Source organism: Acomys russatus, chromosome 18 (genome assembly GCF_903995435.1).
Source record: "Acomys russatus chromosome 18, mAcoRus1.1, whole genome shotgun sequence".
Lineage (NCBI taxonomy): Eukaryota > Metazoa > Chordata > Mammalia > Rodentia > Muridae > Acomys > Acomys russatus.
Genome location: NC_067154.1, coordinates 9,708,786 through 9,726,901, shown reverse-complemented (window position 1 = coordinate 9,726,901; position 18,116 = coordinate 9,708,786). Strand labels below are relative to the sequence as shown.

At 46.4% G+C, this 18,116-nt stretch overlaps 1 protein-coding gene across 1 annotated transcript in view; it reads left to right on the top strand.

Moving 5' to 3' along the window:
• Positions 1-463: 463 nt before the first annotated feature.
• The window catches only part of Dpysl2 (dihydropyrimidinase like 2), a 103,297-nt gene continuing 85,644 nt past the window's right edge, over positions 464-18,116 (top strand). The window contains exon 1 of the mRNA XM_051160748.1: positions 464-949. Within this exon, the coding sequence (XP_051016705.1) occupies positions 608-949 (342 nt within the window). The 5' untranslated portion in view covers positions 464-607. The remainder of the gene's footprint in view (positions 950-18,116) is intronic.

Genomic DNA, 18,116 nt, shown 5'->3' with positions numbered 1-18,116 from the left:
ATCAAGGGAGCTCCAGGGCCACCTTAGCAATGGAGCAAGGCAGGTGGAGGAGAGGGACTCAGGGCCAGGGTCTGAGCCCTCGGGTCCTAGCCCAGCTGTAGCTGTCGGACACTCACCCTGGCGCGGAGAGCGGTCTGCCAGGCGGCCGCCGCGCGTCCATTAGAGGGTGGAGTGGCCGCTTCACTTCCGGAGCGCGGGCTTCAGGCGCCCCCCACCCCCTGTACCCTCCCTTCTCTGTCTCCTCCTTCTGGGTCCCCTCCCTGCTGATCGCGCGTTCTGCCCGCCTCGCCCCGCCCCGCGCTGCCGGGAATTGGCATCCTCTGCCGCAGCGACTGCCCGCCCAGTTCCAACTTTGCCGCTCGCTTGTAGGTGGCGTGGCGGCGCCGGGGGGCGTGGGCAGGGAGGGAGAAAGCCGGGTCAGGAGGAGGGACCGCGAGGGGTGGGTCGCCGGCTCTCTAGTCTTCCATCCTTTCTGTGCACCTTGCGGTAGGCAGGGAGCAGCAGCCGCGGCGGCAGTGAGGGGCTAGTGCACACCCAGCCAGAGAGACTTAGGGAACCACGGACGGACAGACTGACGGAGAGGACCTTCCCCAGCGCCCCCCGAGCCATGGCCGAGAGAAAGCAATCTGGGAAGGCGGCAGAGGACGAAGAGGTCCCTGCCTTTTTTAAAAACCTGGGCTCTGGCAGTCCCAAGCCCCGGCAGAAATTCTGCGGTATGTTCTGCCCGGTGGAAGGGTCCTCGGAGAACAAGACCATCGATTTCGACTCGCTTTCAGTGGGCCGAGGCTCGGGGCAGGTGGTGGCTCAGCAGCGGGATGTCGCCCACTTGGGCCCCGACCCACACCGGCAGAGCCGGCGTGCCAGCGGGGAGACATCTGTTGAATCAGGCCGGAAGGTGGAGATCCGGCGGGCCTCGGGCAAGGAAGCCCTGCAGAACATCTATGATCAGGTTGGTATGGGGGGAGGGGGAGAACGGAGCGTGGGGCTGACCCCTGGCATCTCGCGGAGAAGCGAGCATCTCCGCGTGGCTGCCAGCACGCGGCGCCTGGAGCTCTGCCTCCCGCATCTGCACGCGCACCGCGCTCTGCCCACCCCTTCCTTCACCGCGCAGGGTGAGGCGAGGCTCGGGTTCGCCGGTGGGCGTCTGATCGCCCACAAAGGCTGCCCTCTCCTCCTTGTGCCTGGGAGGTGGGGAACCCACGTCAGGCACCAGCTGGTCCCCGGGCTGGAGACGGCGAGTGGCGATTGGGGTGGACCACTGTGCTGTTCTTAAATCCTCCCGGGCGGCATCCGATTGCAGCTGTGGCTCAGTGCCCCACCCTTTTTCGATGCAGCTCAAAGAGCGCAGTGGAGGGCTGCAGTGAAGGCCAGAGGACTTTCCTGGGATTAGGAGGGGAAGGGGCTCACTTGGCTAAACGGGAGTGGCAAGGTCTCCGCCTTGGGCGCATTCCGCACTGGAGTCTTGAGCTCGGAGGTCAGGACCACGGCCAGCGCCCCGAGCCTCTCACCACTGCCAGGACTCTGTTCTCAGCCAGTGAAGAGTCGGGAGGCTGTGATGTCACCGAGGAAAGCTGGATAGCCCATGTGGAGAACAAAGTTCCGCTAAGTGTCTCGGCAAGGGCTTCCCAAAGCGCTTCCCCAGCGCTGTTTGGGAGGCACTTCGGGAACGGGGAGAGACTGCGTGGATTATATTTAAAGAGCCAAAAAGGAAAGGAAAAAAAGAGGGTGGGAAGGGAAGAATCTCATTTGAAGACAAGAGTCCCTGATTGTGTTAATGGCGAGACAAAGAAGGCTAGCTTGGTTATCCTTGGTCATGGATAATGTTTCACACGGTCCAATAATTCCCAGCAGGGCACATTTCAAGCCCAGTGGTCTTTTCACACACATTTCCCTCCGTTTCAGGGTGACGTTTATGCTCGTATAATGTTTTTTTTTTCACAGCTTTAATGTCTCAACTGATCATTTACAGTGCGCAGTCTTAATGCTTCATTGCTGCTTCTCTCCCACGCTCGTGGCGAAGATAAGAAACCAATCTATGAATGACTTTAAATCGAATCCTGTGTGTCTTCCCTTCTAGGGCAGGATGAGGTTAGTCCTAAAGGCGCTTCCTTTCAGACAGCCACTGGAGAAGTCGGGAGAGGTTTGCACATGCTCACTGGGGGGCTTGCCCAGCACGCAGGTTGTGTGCTACAGAGAAAGCCTCAGAGAGCAGCTCTGGGGGCAATGATTGGGTTACAGCCTCCTCGTTTCCTGACACAGCAGAGCGGTCTAGCATTTGACTTTCCTAGGATCACTTCTAGCCAAAGAGGGGCGGCGCTATTTCCTTTCATTTTTGAAAGGTGAAGCAAGTACTTACTTAATTTACACCCACCAAAACTCTGGCTTTTATATTTATATTTCATTAAGAGGCAGCTGGAATATAAATCGAGGAAGCTTGTTTTGTTCCAGGTGATTAGTTGAAGTAAAAGTTTCTTTCTCCTTTTTATTTTGTTTTGTTTTGTTTGAGATAGAATCTCACTTTGTAGTCTAGGCTGGAGTTGAACTCATGACAATCCCATGTCTCCTGGGTGCTCAGATTACAGATGTGAGCCACCATGACCACCAGCTTTCTAGTTCTGTCTGTCTGTCTGTCTGTCTGTCTGTCTATCTATCTATCTATCTATCTATCTACCTTTTGTTTTCTTTTTTCTTTTTGTGGTGTTGGGGTCTAAACCCAGGGACTGTGTGTGCTAAGTAAGTGTTCTATCACTGAGCTACACCCCTAACCCCAAATGTCTCAATATTATTCTGAAAGCTGGGTAAGTACAAAAGGAGTCCTCATGGGAGTACATTGGTGAAAGTCAAGATCACCTAACATGGAGGGTGAGTGAGCATTCTCAAGCCAGGCAAGGTGTATGGGTCACCCCAACAGCCTCGAGGGAACAGATTCACACCCGGATAATAACCGTTGAGTCTGAAAGGCAGCTTGCCTGACTGGCTGATCGGGAGTGATTGTTGGAACACACCCCGAATTTAACAGGGACTCTAAATTGCAAATAAAGGGCACATGGACAGGGGGGGGGGCAATTTGAAGACAAGAGCACCAGGCTAAATCCTTTGGTAGTTTTAACCCCTACAAACCCATCTCTGCCTCTGCTTCCTGGTTCTTGAGGTCGGCTCTGGCTCAGCCTTTCGGCAGCTCTCTCTAGTTCATTTATCACAAAAGGGGCATTCCTGTGGGATTTTGTCGTTCATAACTAGGAGCATTTACCCAGCTTGGAGCTTACAATGTATGAATTTTTCATGTTTCACAAGAGGCTGTGCATATGTGCATAATGATGGTGGCTCCTGAAAGTGCAGTTGGCTCCCTAGTTTGATAGAATTAGTGATCATTGCTTATACATAGCTACCTCATGAGCAGGGTATCTTTGAGGCACTCTTCTAGAAGCCCTGGCACAGAGAAGGGTCATGTTTCCTTCTTCTCCCTTGGATCTGTGTTTGTAGGGAATTTTAAGAATGGTCAGAGTTGCTTGGCGTGGTGGGACACACCTTTAATCCAGCATTGTGGAGGCAGTGGCAGGTGGATCTTGGTGAGTTTGAGGTCAGCTTGGGCTACATGGTGAGTTCTAGGCCAGCCAGGACTGCTTGGTGAGATCCTGTCCCAAAAAAGTGGGGAGGGGGGCGCTCACCTACCACACTATGAGACCCACTGTTTTAGAAAAGTCAAAAAAGGGCCAGAAAAGGCTTCTTAGCCATGTCACTTATGGAGATGAGAGGGGCTTGTGGATACATTCCCAGTGGACCACAAAGCATGGGACACAGTGTGAGCAGGTCCTAATCAGAAAACACCAGGAGTAGTTTGCCCCAGGCTTTCGGGATTGGGTGAAGAGAAAGAGCCAGTAGAGGAGCCAAGAGTGAGGAAAGCTTTTATCTTGTTCCTTCTCTTTCCCTTGTGTTCTGGCTGGAGGCCAGTTTGGGCTACAATGAAATTACGTTGATTCCCACTGTGAAGGACCTGAGCATCTGGAGATAAAGAACAGAAGGATGCCTGCTTTGGTGTATTTGTCAGCCTCACATCACTGTAACAAAAAGCCTGGAGAGGGAGACTTATGAAGTAAATAAAGATAGATTTGTTTGGGCTTATGGTTTTAGAAGTTCAGGTCCAAGAGCAGGTTGCTTTATGGGTTTCGCAATGGAGGTATGACATGGGGGGTGGGGGAAGACATATATATATATATATATATATATATATATATATATATATATATATATATATATATAATGAATAATCCCACTTTGAGGACATAGCCACAATTACATTGGGAGTTCCTAACAACCCATACTTAAAGGAATGTAGCACCTCCCTGGGGATCCAGACTTCACATACAAATCTTTGGAGGACATTCAGTGCTTAACCATGGCAGTTGGCCTGTTTGCCAGTGAACATGAGTCTTTGGGCAACCACCCTTTCTCCTGGAATCCCTCTCTTCCATTAGAGATATGGTTGGGTCAGAAACATCCTATCTTACTGTATCCTGAGCCCTTTTAAACAAACTTTCAGGCCCATTTAGCCACAGACAACCTGTGCAGACTACCACCATGCTGCGGAAGTAACCGTCCTTTGGTCCCGGACAGGTGCCACTGAGTGACCTCTGTAGAGCTCTGCTGAGCTTGCACATCATGCTGTGGTCAAAAGTGTCCTCTAAGATGTTTGCTGGAAACTTAATCTCCAGTGTGGCACCATGCTGGGAAGCAAGGCCGATGAGAACACCCTACTTTTATGCTGTGAACACGGATCATACAAGGGCCTGAGGCTCTTGAGTCATGTAACTTTTCCTCTTCTGCCCATGTGATACTTTCTACCATGTCACATGACAATGATGAAGACTTATTATGGTGTGTAATCTCAACCTCAGCCTTCTTAGCCTATAGGTCCAAGCACCAAATGCAATTCTCATTTAGGGCTGGGGAAATGGGTCAGCTGATAAAATGCTTACTGCACTAGTGTGAGGACTGAGTTGGTCCTCAGTGCCAATGTAAAAAAAATGGCTGTGCGCTGGGCAAGGTGGTGCACACCTCGGAGGCAGAGACTGGCAGTTTTCTGTGGGTTCAAGGACAGCCTGGTCTGTGTAATACATTCCAGATCAGCCTTGGCTACACAGTGAAATGCTGCCTCAAAACCAACAAGTGCTGAGTGGCTTGTGGTGGTGTGTGTGCTTGTAATCCCAGAGCTGGGGAGATCCCTGTGTAGTTAGCAGGAAGCCCTAGGGCCCAGTAAGATTCTTTGTCACAGAAGACTAGATCCTAGAAGGATACCTGAGGTCAACCTCTGGCTTCCACCCACATGTGCATACATACATGATCACATATGCACATACATGTGCATACATACATGATCATACATGCATATCTGCACACATGCATGCACATAATCGAACAAAACAAAGAACAGGGAACATGTCTTTGTTCTAAGTTACCCAACTCAAGTATTCTGTTATAGTAGCATAAAATGCATAGAATGGATTGAGACAGTCATCACACCTATACAGTGCCTTTTAACAATCCCTTCGGTTCTGTGTCTGCATCGCCCCTCCCCAAGTTGACTACTCCTCAGCCCAGGTTCCCAGTGTTCCATGACAGCCTCCCTGCTCCATTCTCTCTGCCCCCTTTTCCTCTAAAGGACACCATGTCCTAAACCGCGTCTCTTCCCCTTTGTTCTCTCTTCTTCCATTCAACATCCCCAAATCTTAGCTACAGAGAAATTCTGGTGGTTAAATTGTCCACTTCCGGTAAATGGCTGATTACCTAAGCTGTCCCTTGAGAATTCTTGCGTGATAACAGATGTGTGGTGGAGGTTTGGCTGGGAGCCCAGAACCAGGCTAGTAACTTGGAACTCTTAGTGGTCCTCCTGCCTCAGTTTCCCCAGTGCTGGATTATGAGCTTTGTCACTTTTAGCTTCTTACATGAGTTCTGTGGGTCAGTTTGCAAGGCAGTCAGTTTCCCAACTGAGACATCTCCCAGCCTGCCCCCTCTCTCTCTAAGGCTGAATAGTAGTTTTATAATGCTTTAAATTACAGCAAGCCATTAATAACTTAAAAATATTGTTCAGTTAGTAGATGAGCAATTAACTAATTAATTGCAGGAAGAAGAAGTGAAGGACCATGATGACGTAAGACTCTCCAGGCTGGTGCCTAAGGCAGCTTGAGGGAAAACCTGCCAGCTGAATGGCTGCGCCCATCTCTCCACAGTAGCTCAAGAGGAAGGTGATTACCATTGATCTAGCCCCTGCAAGACCTGCTCCCAACCATTTGAAAGTCGCAGTGTACAGATTCCATGCCAGAGCAATCAAGGCTGGCCTGAGCCACTGGTTGTAGCCCCGACTACAACAGGGAAGCCGTTCTTAACTGTCCATTGGCAGAAGAGCACCTATTTCCTTGAGAAGGGAGGGAGAGCCAGAGATGACCTTTGTTTGCACATCACCTGTGTTGCCTTTGCCTTTCGTGTCAGAGCTCAAATGAGACTTAGTCGTTGAAGAAAGGACTCCTCCTCTGACCCTCAGGTGGCAGTCCTGTGACTAAAGTGGAGGCATCTTCTCTTGGAACCACTCTAGCCCTAGCCTTGTTGCTACTAGGCAGACACGGTGGCGCACGCTTGCAATCCCAGCACTTGGGAAGTAGAGACACGAGAATGAGTTCAAGGTCCACTTTGGCCACGTAGGAAGCATGAGCCTAACCTGGACTTGCGAGACCTTGTTTCGAGCCAGCAGGACATCTCACTGGGTAATGGCATTTGCTGCCAAGCCTGACACACCCAGTTCAATCCCTACAACCATATGGCAGAAGGATAGAATAAGCTCCTCTGAATTCCATGTTACTATGGTTTACACACCTGCTCATACACAGAATAAATAAAAATAATAAATAAGTAAATGATAGATAGATAAATGTGATTAAAATGTTTTAAAAAGAGACCCCATCTTAAACAAGCCCTATCTTTATGACTCATGACATTAATATATTTCAAAACTAGGAAAGTGTTTCCAATAGGGAAGTGTATAGATTCTTAAAGAAAAAAACAATCATCCCTCCCCACCCTGTGTCAAACACAACCCGTTACTTACAAGTCACACCCTAACTCTCAACTGTGGCTTTCTGCTCTAGAGTCTCCATGGCAGCTTGAGAAGAAGCCCCATCACCTTGAAACCTTCCCTTTGACAGGTGTGTCTTCACTCTGCTGACTATAAGGAACGGGAGGGTCACTACTATTTCCTCACCTGGCCACTGAGGCCTTGTGAATCCTGGAGGTGCACGGGACCAAGCGTACAGTGGAGCTGTTCTAACCTGCCCTGGGCTTCTCCCAGCATGCTCTGCTGCTCGGGTCCATGGACAGTGGTGCATCGTGGACTCCACGGTGTGATTCAGTTCTCTTGCAGACTACCTTGTATCTCATCGAGCACCATAGCTCTATGGTGCAGGTCTAGGGCCAATGCCCTGCGTGTTCTATTTTATTAATGCTATATTGACTTTTGAAGCATGTGCTACTATGGCCCTTAGTTTGCAAAGTCTCTGAAATTAAAAGCAACTTTCTAACGAAGTGCAAAGGGTGGGATTTGAACTCAGAACTAGGCAACTGAGAACTTCTTAGTCACTAAGGTGTACTGAGTTGCTCCTCATCTCTAGCTTTTTGACACAGCATCTCAGGTCTCACTATGTATTCCTAGCTGGCCTGGAATTCACTGCATAGACTAGGCTACCCCTGCTGAGAGTAAAGGTGTATGCCACCACGCTTACCTCTGAGCTGCTTTTTGTATTCTCCATTTTTTATCTATCCCCAAAAGATTAATTATTGCAAACATACTCTGAGTGACTACATTTTTCTTTCACTATTCACTCTTCAATGTCATTTATCAAAAGGGCTATTGATTTGTCGTTATGAATATCCCCATAACGGATGATATTCTGTCCAGTTATTTTTAAACATAAGAAATATCTTCAACTACCACTGGGACACAGGCCAAATCTGAACAGCATGAATGACACCCCTTTCTAAGATTAGATCATTGTGATGACATTTTACCTTTTCTAGTTGCTGCCAATCATTGTCTAAGGCAGCCGGGGCCTCTGTAACAGATTACTGTAGACTAGGCTTCTAGAACGCCAGGCGTTCATTCTCACAGCTGCACACTCTTGAAGTCCAAGGTCAAGATGCTTGCAGATGCCTTGTCTGGGGAGAGATGCTTTCTACTCCTCAGGTGGTGGAGCAGGCTCGCTGTCCGTTATAAAGACTCTAATCTCTCAGGCGCTTCCACCTTTATGATCTAATGTCTTCTAGATGTCTCACCTTGTGATGCAATCCTGCGGGGGATTCATATGTGGATGGTTGAGAGACACAATCATGTAGCCCTCAACAGTCATGGCTGCTCTGTGAGCAGGGAGGGGGGTGCAGTAAAAGTAGTGACAGGTGGCTTACGGCACCTGAGTTGTGTGCAGGAATGAATGAGACATGTGGAGGCCTAGGCCAAAAGCTGAACACAAGGGCTGCGGTGAAAGGGTCAGAGCCTCAAACCCGAGGGAGAGAGCCTGACCATGCAGGGCCAGAGTGTGGCCTTGAGGGGAGAGGGCCTGGCCATGAGGAGCCAAACCTGACCTAGAGGAGAGAGAACTGTGCCTTGAAGGTGCTTCTGGGTTGTTTGTTTGTTTTGTTTTGTTTTTGAACGATTACACACGGTATATGATATGTGGGGTGGAATTCCCAGAAAACTGTCTAGTATTGAGAAGGCTGTGTGAGGAGACAGGAAACCCACCGCCATCTTGGCTTTGCCACCTCAGGGCTCTGTGGCCCACAGTCATGACCTCGAGCTGCCTGTTCAGTGGGCCTATATCACCAAGACTTCTTATCCATCTCCACCAGAGGATCTGAAAGACAGCCATGTTATTCCTAGCTGATTTTTAAAAAACCATTTTCTTTCTTTCTTTCTTTCTTTCTTTCTTTCTTTCTTTCTTTCTTTCTTTTTTTCAAGACAAAATTTCTCTCTCTGTAGCCTTGGCTATCTTCGACTCGCTTTGTAGACCAGGCTGGCCTCAAACTCACAGAGATCCTCCTGCCTCTGCCTCCAAAGTGCTGGGATTACATGCGTGTGCCAACCCAGCCTGGCTCTAGCTGATTTTCACAGCATAAAAGTTGTATTTTTACCACTCTGTGCATGCCACCATAACTGCCTAGTTCCAAATACTTTCATCACCCTCAAACTAAACCCTGTGCCCAGTAAGTGGATACTTCTACTGGACCCTCTGGCAGCCATGTGCCTGTTTTTATGTCTCTGTGGATCTGCCGACTCTGACCATCTCATGTCCACAGAGTCAGACAGTGTGTGGCCGGCTGTGTCCTCCTCTTAGCCAGTACACTATTGTTAGGGTTCGCGCTGTGGTCTTCGTGGGGCTTTATTTCTTTGATTGGCTCTAGGACGTGCCTTACTTTTGCATGCTTGTCCACTTGTCCCTTAGTGGGCATTGGGTTTATTTCCACCTTCTGGCAATTCTGAATAAATTGGTGATCCACAGTCTTTTCAAAGCATAATCATATTCTCCATTTTCCTGGATTCTACCTAGGAGTGAGTGGAATTCCTGGGCTCTGTGGTGATTCTAGGCTCAGCTACTTTAGGAACAGCCACACTCCTTTGCAGTCTATGTCTGCCCAAGTGTGAGAGATCCCGTTCTTGCACAGTCTCTCCAACACTGGCTATTTTTTCTCTTTCTGTGGAATCTCTTGGTCATTTTATTCCCGTTCCCAACAGCATACTGCTGTGCTTGCTGGGTGTCCGTGTGTCTGTCTAAAAATCCTTGCCTGTTTGTTGTTTGTCGTTTGTTGTTTGTTGTTGAGTGATAAGAATTCTTTATATATTCTGGATCCTGACTCTTTATTGGATAGATAGTGGTTGTTGTTTAGTGTTAGTCCCAGGCATCAAACCGAGGACTGCACACGACAGCCACGTTCTCTATCTCTCAGCTGTCCTTCCAACCCTGGCATATGGTTCCTGATAATTTTTTCTTCCTTTTTTTGGGTTATTTTACACTTTTCCAAAAATTTAGTTAGTTTTAATTTTTATTTATGTGCATGTATGTGTCTGTGTCTCTCTGGGTGTATGTATCATGTATACAGGTGACCTCGGAGGTGAGGAGGGGATTTAGATCTCCTGTGACTGGAATTACAGCTGGTGGTTATGAGCTGCCCAACATGCTGGGAACCAAACTTCGTTCTCTGGGAGAGCATCTGAGCCCTCTCTCTAGCTCCACTTTTTAACCTTTTAAAATAGTGTTTTTAATTTTAATGAAGTACAACTTGTCTCTTTTTTGTTGCTTGTGATTTTGTTCCATCATCCCTGGCTCTCCTCAGGATGGCAGAACTGCCTAAAATCTATCCTGGAGCTCTGGGGAGCCCCGCCTGCAACCACAGTCAAATCACCAAGTCCTCAGGGAACTTTGGGATTCACTTACAATAGCTGGGTGTCCCTAGTGTTGTAGTTTTGCTCTGCATTAATGAGTCTTCCGCCTTCTGGCCCTGCTCATATTAAAATGACTCCTTCATTATCCCTGCATATATGCATATCTAATTACATCATATATGACAATATTTAACACACACAATAAAATTGTATGTATTTCAATGAAGTTGAAAGTTTAATGTGTGTACATAAACTACATAATTAATAATACGGAAAATTGCTTTCCAAACAACTTTGGAGTGTCAGGGTGACGCTGGAGGAGGCAATGATCAAGAGGAATTTAAAGCTGTTACATTTGGAAATCTGCGTTAAATAGGTTTCGTTTTCCCTTTTGGAGTAAAATACACGTGACACAGAATTTACCATCTTAATGATATAAGTGTGCAGTGATAAGCATAAGCACACATTTGTTCATTCTTCACGATTCTTTTTTTTTTCTTTTCTCTTCTTTCTTTCTTTTTTTTTTTTTTTTTTTTTTCCCCTTTTTGGTTTTTTGAGACAGGGTTTCTCTGTGTAGCCTTGGCTGTCCTAGACCTTGCTTTGTAGACCAGGCTGGCCTCGAACTCACAGTGATCTGCTTGCCTTTGCCTCCAAAGTGCTGGGATTAAAGGCCTGCGTCGCGTCGCTACACCCGGCTTGATCTTCAGAATTCTTTGTGGTTTGCAGATCTGAGACTTTGTCTCCACTGATCTGTCCTTAGGCACAACTCCCCCCGCGCCCCCCCCCCCAGAACGTGGCAGTCCTAGTGTATTTCTGGTCTCTGTAAACCTCGGAGGCACCCTAGGCGGGTCCTAACTGGAAGCAGCATTGTTACATCCCTGTAACTGGCTGCCTTCAGTCACCAGGACAATCTCAAGGCATGAAGTCTTACAACATGGACGCAACTGCCTTCTTTTGACCGAATACTCTCTCGTTGTTAAGACTACAGTTTTGTCCTTGCCCCCTCCCTCCCTCCCTCCCTCCCTCTCCCCCTTCCCCCCCTCCCCCGTGGGATGCTGGGATCAAAGCCTTGCGTGTGCTAGGTAAGCACCCTACCACTGAGCTACACTCCCAGCCTCAAACCACATTTTATTTATCCATTCATCCACTCGCGGACATGATGGATGATTTTGTTGTGAATGTAGTACCAAAAATATCTCTTTGAGCTCCTGATTTTAGTCCTGAATATCAACCCAGAGATGGGATTGCTGTATCATTTGATAACACTGCTTTACTTAAAATATTTATTTATTTTTTTGTAAGGCATGATCTCATATACTCCATAATGAGCTTTGGACTCACTAAAGTACCTGAAGGTGGCCTTGAACTTGGGGATCCTCCTCAGGATCCTATACTCTGAGGGCAGAAATTACAGGCATGCACCATCACATCCAGTGTATACAGCTGAGGATTAAACCCAAGACTTTGTGCATACTAGGCAAGCACAACTGTGTCATGTCCCCAGCCCTGTTTTTAATTGTTACAAGATTATTATTATTATTATTAATTATTATTATTATTAAAATAAACCTATTTGATCTGTATGGGTATCTACTTGCCTGTGTGTCTGTGCGATGTGCATGTTTGGTGCCCTTGGAGGCCTGAAGAGGGTATTGATCCCTTGGACTTGGCTGTGAGCTACCATTTGGGTACTGGGAATTGAATTCAGGTTCCTTGGAAAAACAATCAGTGCTCTTAATGACTGAACCATGTCTCTGGGCCTTTATTATTTTTTGGTTGTGTAGTTGTGTGTTTCTGTATGTCGGTATGTGCATGTAAGTGCATTGCCCAAAGAGACCAGAAGCAATAGATTCCCCTCAAATGCTAGTTTCAGGTAGAGCCCCTCAATATTGGTGAGTGGAACCAAATTTAGATCCTCTGCAAGAGTAGTAGATGTTCCCTAAGTACTGAGCCATCAGTGGTAGCCCCTGTTTTTAGCTTTTTGAAAGAACACCAAATGGTATCCACAATGGGTATGCTATGTTATCCTAGCAGCAGGGAAAAGGGGCTCCCGTTTTTCCACTCATGACTTTCTAAATCTTCTCCCTCTCTCCCTTTTCTTTTTCCTCTCTCTTGTTCTTCCTCATTTTAAATGAAGTTTCACTGTGTTGTCAATTCTGCCCCCAAGCAATCCTCCTGCCTTGACCTCTCCAGCAGGTGGGAGTACAGATGTGCACAACTGTAGCTCACTGTCTTTGGTTTTGTTTTGATGGTAGCCACCCCCGTGTACAAGAAGTGGCATCACACTGTGGTTCTGATCGGCATTTCTCTAACGGCCTGTCATCATGTCTTCAGCTGCTTCCTGGACATTTGTATCTGTTCCCTAGAGAAATACCTGTCCACTCCCTTGACAGTTTTTGAGTTGGATTGAACAATTGCTGTGTTATAGAAGTGTGTCCATGTACCAATTATTAGTAACCACTTAACAGACACATGATTTGCAGACATTTTCACCTTTTCTATAGCTTTCTTTTTCATGGTGTTGATTATGTACTTTGGTGAGGGGAAGTTTTAAAGTTAATTTTAATTTTGGAGACTACATGACAAGAGGACTTTAGATGACTCTGATAAATGTGATGGTTGGTGTTGATTTTGCTTTGTTTTATTTTTTGTTTGTTTGTTTGGTTTTTGTTTGTGTGTTTTGTTTTTTTCGACACAGGGTTTCTTTGGCTTTCCTAGACTTGCTTTGTAGACCAGGCTGGCCTCGAACTCACAGAGATCCACCTGCCTCTGCCTCCCTGAGTTCTGGGATTACAGGTGTGCACCACAGTGCCTGGTGATGGTTTGTGTTGAATGTCAACACACCATAACTTAGAATCTCCTGGAAAGAAATTCCTTTTTTAAAAAAATTATTTATTTATTCACTTTACATCCCAATCATGGACCCTTCCTTCTTCTCCTCCTGGTCCCATCCTCCCTCCCTCTTCGCTCCTCCCCCCTTCCTGTCATAAAAGGGGAGCCCCCCAACATACCTGACCACATCGTCACATCAGGACTGAGTGCCTCTTCTTCCTTGGTGGCCTGGAGGGCATTCTCTTCCAAGGCAGCCCTGCCATGGGGAAGCGATCGGCGAGCATATGACAGAGTCCTTGTCAGAGACAGCCTCCACTCCCCTTACTAGGGGACCCACATGAAGACCAAGATGCCCATCGGGTACATAATGTGTTGAGGGTCTAGGTCCGGTCCATGCATTGTCCTTGGTGCTTCAGTCTCCACAAGCCCCACTAGGTCTAGGCTAGTTGACTCTGTTGGTCTTTTTGTGGAGTTCCTGTCCCCTCCAGGTCCTTCTAGCCTTCCCCCCAGGAAGTGAGTCTTAAGGAAGAATTATCTAGAGGAGGTTGGCTTGTGAGCATGCCTTTGGGGGAGTGCTGTGATTGTTAATTGATGCTGGAAGGCCTAGCCCATTATAAGTGGCAGCATTCCCTTTGCAGAGGGGCTCCCTTCCTCTCTCACTCTCCTTTTAGGGTTCCAGGTGACCCAGGCTGGCCTTGAACTAGCTATGTAGTTGAAGATGGTCCTGAACTTCTGATCTTACTGCTTCCGATCTTCCTAGGTGCATCACCACGCCTAACACAGCTTTCATCTTAATATAGTGTTAATATTGGGATTGGTGTCATAGGTTCTGTTCTCTAATATTTCATCTGTTTCTTGTAGGCTCCAACTTTTCCAAACCTACTTTATTTTTATTTTTTTTCATTTAAATGTTTTTATTATTTTAAAGATTCACTGACAATGAGACAGCTTAACTCCTGGCAACACCCAGCCTACCTCAAAGACGCTAATAAGCCATAAAGACCCTCCTTATGGAAATGTGGCAATCATGCCACTGGGAAAAAATGTCCTCTTTTCTGTTACAGACAGAATTCTGCCTAAAAATTGGGCAAGCTTGCATGCATTCAGAATTGACTGCCAAACTCTGTCAAGACAGGGTCAGCAAGTCTCACTATTTCCTACCTCCCAAATATGTCTGTTATTGAAATAGAAGGTTGAAGATGATGCTCCAAAGATGTAGAGAGTTTTGGGTGACTGTTCAGGCAGCAAATTGTCTTTGTAAATTTCTCATTTGGGAAGTTGCAATCTGCACTTCCTATATCGTAAGGTGATTCATTTTATTCCTACTCAAGTCTGTGATGGAGCTGAAGACCAAATAGTTTAAGTACAATTAAGCTTAGTTGTTTAGGCAAACCTACTTTATTTGGGGATTCTTTAATGCTTACACCTCCTTTCCAACCCACCTACCCTAGACAGGAGAGAAAGGAGGTCTATGGGAACAGGGGACGTAGGCCTTGTTAGATTCAGTTCCTGGGAGCGATTCCCCTGGCGTAGTTGGCAGGATTTCAGCAGACCAGCAATTCCACCAAAGTTGTTGCTAGAACCTGGAGCAACCAGAACCTGGAGCCTCAGCCAGAGTCCAAACCCTCGAAGCCTTTGCTGGAGCAGTTCTCTCTAGGGGTGTCTCAAGGTGGAGAGGTGAACAACAAACAATACCAAGACCCAAAAAGCCCCAGCTTCCTGTTTTGGGATATATATTTACTCTCAGAGTCTGTACTAGGATGTTTTTCAGCTGGCAAAAACCAAGCCCCCATGCAATGAAGTGGTTGGACTTCTAATTGGATAAATGTCACCTGCTCTTTCACAAATCTGTTCCCCATTCCATACTTGGGATCAAAACAAAAACATGTTTACGTCCAATACCTATTCCATATTTGGGATCAAAACAAAAACATGTTTATATCCACTACATATCCCCCTTTCTATTAAAAATAATAAACTATATATGATAAAAATAATTATGAGAATTATCCAGTAAAAGTCACATTTACAGGACCAGGCCATTTGCATTTGACAATCTTAGAGAAATTATTCCACTATCTATCCACTCCTACTGAGTCTTATCACAGTGTCCGAAGTTTTCCTAAATAATTTTAATTTACATTTACCAACCTCTAAACATGTTTTTAGCTCTTAAATTAAAGCTTATAGTAATACTACAGCTGTCTAGTCTTTTGGGGAGGGTGTTTTGGTATTGGTTAGCTGTTCATTGCTCCACTTCGAGTGGCTTCTAGAGGCTCCAGGCTTCGGCTTCTGTTCCAGGTTCCAGCAACAACTTTGATGGAATTGCTGGTCTGCTGAAATCCTGCTGACTGCACCAGGAGAATCTCTCCCAGGAACTGAATCCAACAAGGTCTACTTCTCCTGCTCCCATAATCCTCCTTTCTCTTTTATCTAGGGTAGGTGGGTTGGAAGGGAGGTGTAAGCATTTAAAGAACCCCAAATAAAGTAGGTTTGGGAAAGTTGGAGCCTACAGTTTCTGTTTTAGAACAATCTTTTGTCTTTCATTGTGAGCCATCGTCCACCCCTGTCCCCTTCATGTCCATCTCCCTCTGGGCAGGAAATGCTTTACTTCCTGACCTTGAGCTTGCCCATCAGCAGAGAACCCCACCATCGCTGCACAGTCTCCACCACCGAGGATTAATGCAGCACACCAGCAAAGATGCCTTTACAATGGCCCTTCTTTACAATAACCTCTAATCGGTCTATGGTATTTTCAGTCACATCCCAGTTGGGTAGAGTCTGAAGTTATCATGGAACATCCAGTAATTAATCCTTGAATAGAATTTTCCAGGTTTAGAGCCTTCTAGAGCAATATGGAAACAATATAAAGCGCTTGATGTTGTCTTAGTTAGGGTTTTTATTGCTGCAATAAAACACCATGATCAAAAAAGCAAGTTGGAGAGGAAAGGGTTTATTTGGCTTGTACTTCCATGTTGTAGTTTATCACTGAAAGAAGCCAGGGCAGGAACCTGGAGGCAGGAGCTGATGCAGAGGTCATGGAGGGGTACTGCTTACTAGCTTGCTCCACATGGCTTGCTCAGCCTGCTCTCTTATAGAACTGGGCCACTTGCCCAGGGGTCCACCACCCACAATGGGCTGGGTCCATCTCCATCAATCACTAAGAAATGCTCTCTAGGTTTGTGCACAACCAGATCTTATGGAGGGCATTTTCTTAGTTGAAATCTCCACCTCTTTGATGACTATAGTTTGTGTCAAGTTGGCGTAAATATAGCCAGCACACAGGACAAATAAGTCTCTGCCCTCACCCCAACATTTTAAACTCAGTCTGTAACCTAATAGCTTTCATAATGACATTGTCATCCATATGTACCATTGATCTTGCTTATATTTATATTCCCTTCCCTCTTCTGGGATTCTGGATTTTTTAAAGGATAGTTAAGATGTAAAATCAATGGTAAAGCCCACAAATATGCAAGTCCCTTACATAAATGATATATTTGCATAGAACCTGCACGCAGCATAGAGTCTGACTCACATCACCTGTAAAAGAACCTGCAATGCTTGCTGCAATACAAATTGTTGTAATGTACTATTTATGGGGCCATGACAAGAAGGCAAGCCCATAGGTGTTCTGTGCTGACTTGGCCACCTTAGCCCTACCTACGTGGTATACATCAGCAATAGTATAACGTTGTTTTTCACATGATCTTGGTTGAATCCATGGAGTGGAACCTGCAGGGTCAGAGAACCATGCTCTGGGTCCCAGGATAAAGACATTGGACATCATTATAGCTATTGTCAGGTAAGCCCCCTAGGAGGCTGTCCATTTAAAACCTTGTTGTTGTTTTATTTTTGTTTATTTGTTTTTGCTTTTTGAGACCTGGTTCCTCTGTGTAGCCTTGGCTGTCCTGGACTTGCATTCTAGGCCAGGCTGGCCTTGAACTCACATAGATCCACTTGCCTCTGCCTCTCTGAGTGCTGGGATTATAGGCTTGTGCCACTGTGCCCAGCCCATTTAAAACCTTTTAAAATTAGACTTAATTTATTATATCTGTGTTCCCACGTGGGTGGTCACCTATACCAAGGCATATGATTACAGAGTTCAGAGGCCAGCTTGTTGGAGTTTTTTTTTCCCTTCCACTATGTGGGTCCTGGAGATTGAACTAAGGTGGGTAGTCTTGGTGGAAGTCATTTTTAATCTGCTGAGCCATCTCACTGGCTCTTGGACTATTCATTTTACACTTCCATCAGTCATTCCTGAGGAGGAGAGCTGTTTTCCACGATTTCACCAACACTTGATTGCAAACTTTAAACACATGCCAGTAATATGGGTTAATGAACTCTTGTGATTTTCTTTTCATTATGAAAGACTTATTTTAGTGTTTTATGTGTGTGTGTGTGTGTGACGCATGCATGCGCACATGTGTGAGGGTGTGTGTGTGTGTGTGTGTGTGTGACGCATGCATGCGCACATGTGTGAGGGTGTGTGTGTGTGTGTGTGTGTGTGTGTGTGTGTGTGTGTGTGTGTGTGTGTGTGTGTCTACAGAGGCTAGGTTCCTTGGAGCTGAAGTTATACATGTTTGTGAGACAAGGGTGCTGGGATCTGAATCCACACCCTCTTAACTGCCAAGCCATCTCTCCAACATCTCTTGTAACCTTTGCCTTTCCCCCTTGTGCTTGTGAGCTGAGCATCATTTCATATGGTGCCTGGTTATTTGTGGCCTTTCTCTTCTGAGCTGCGTATTTATAATCACTTTCCACTTTTCTGTGGAGAAGATTATTGTCTTTTTAATGTCGGTTTGTAAGAACTGCATATGTATTTTGGATACCACGGCACACTCTTCAGCCCACTCCGATGTGG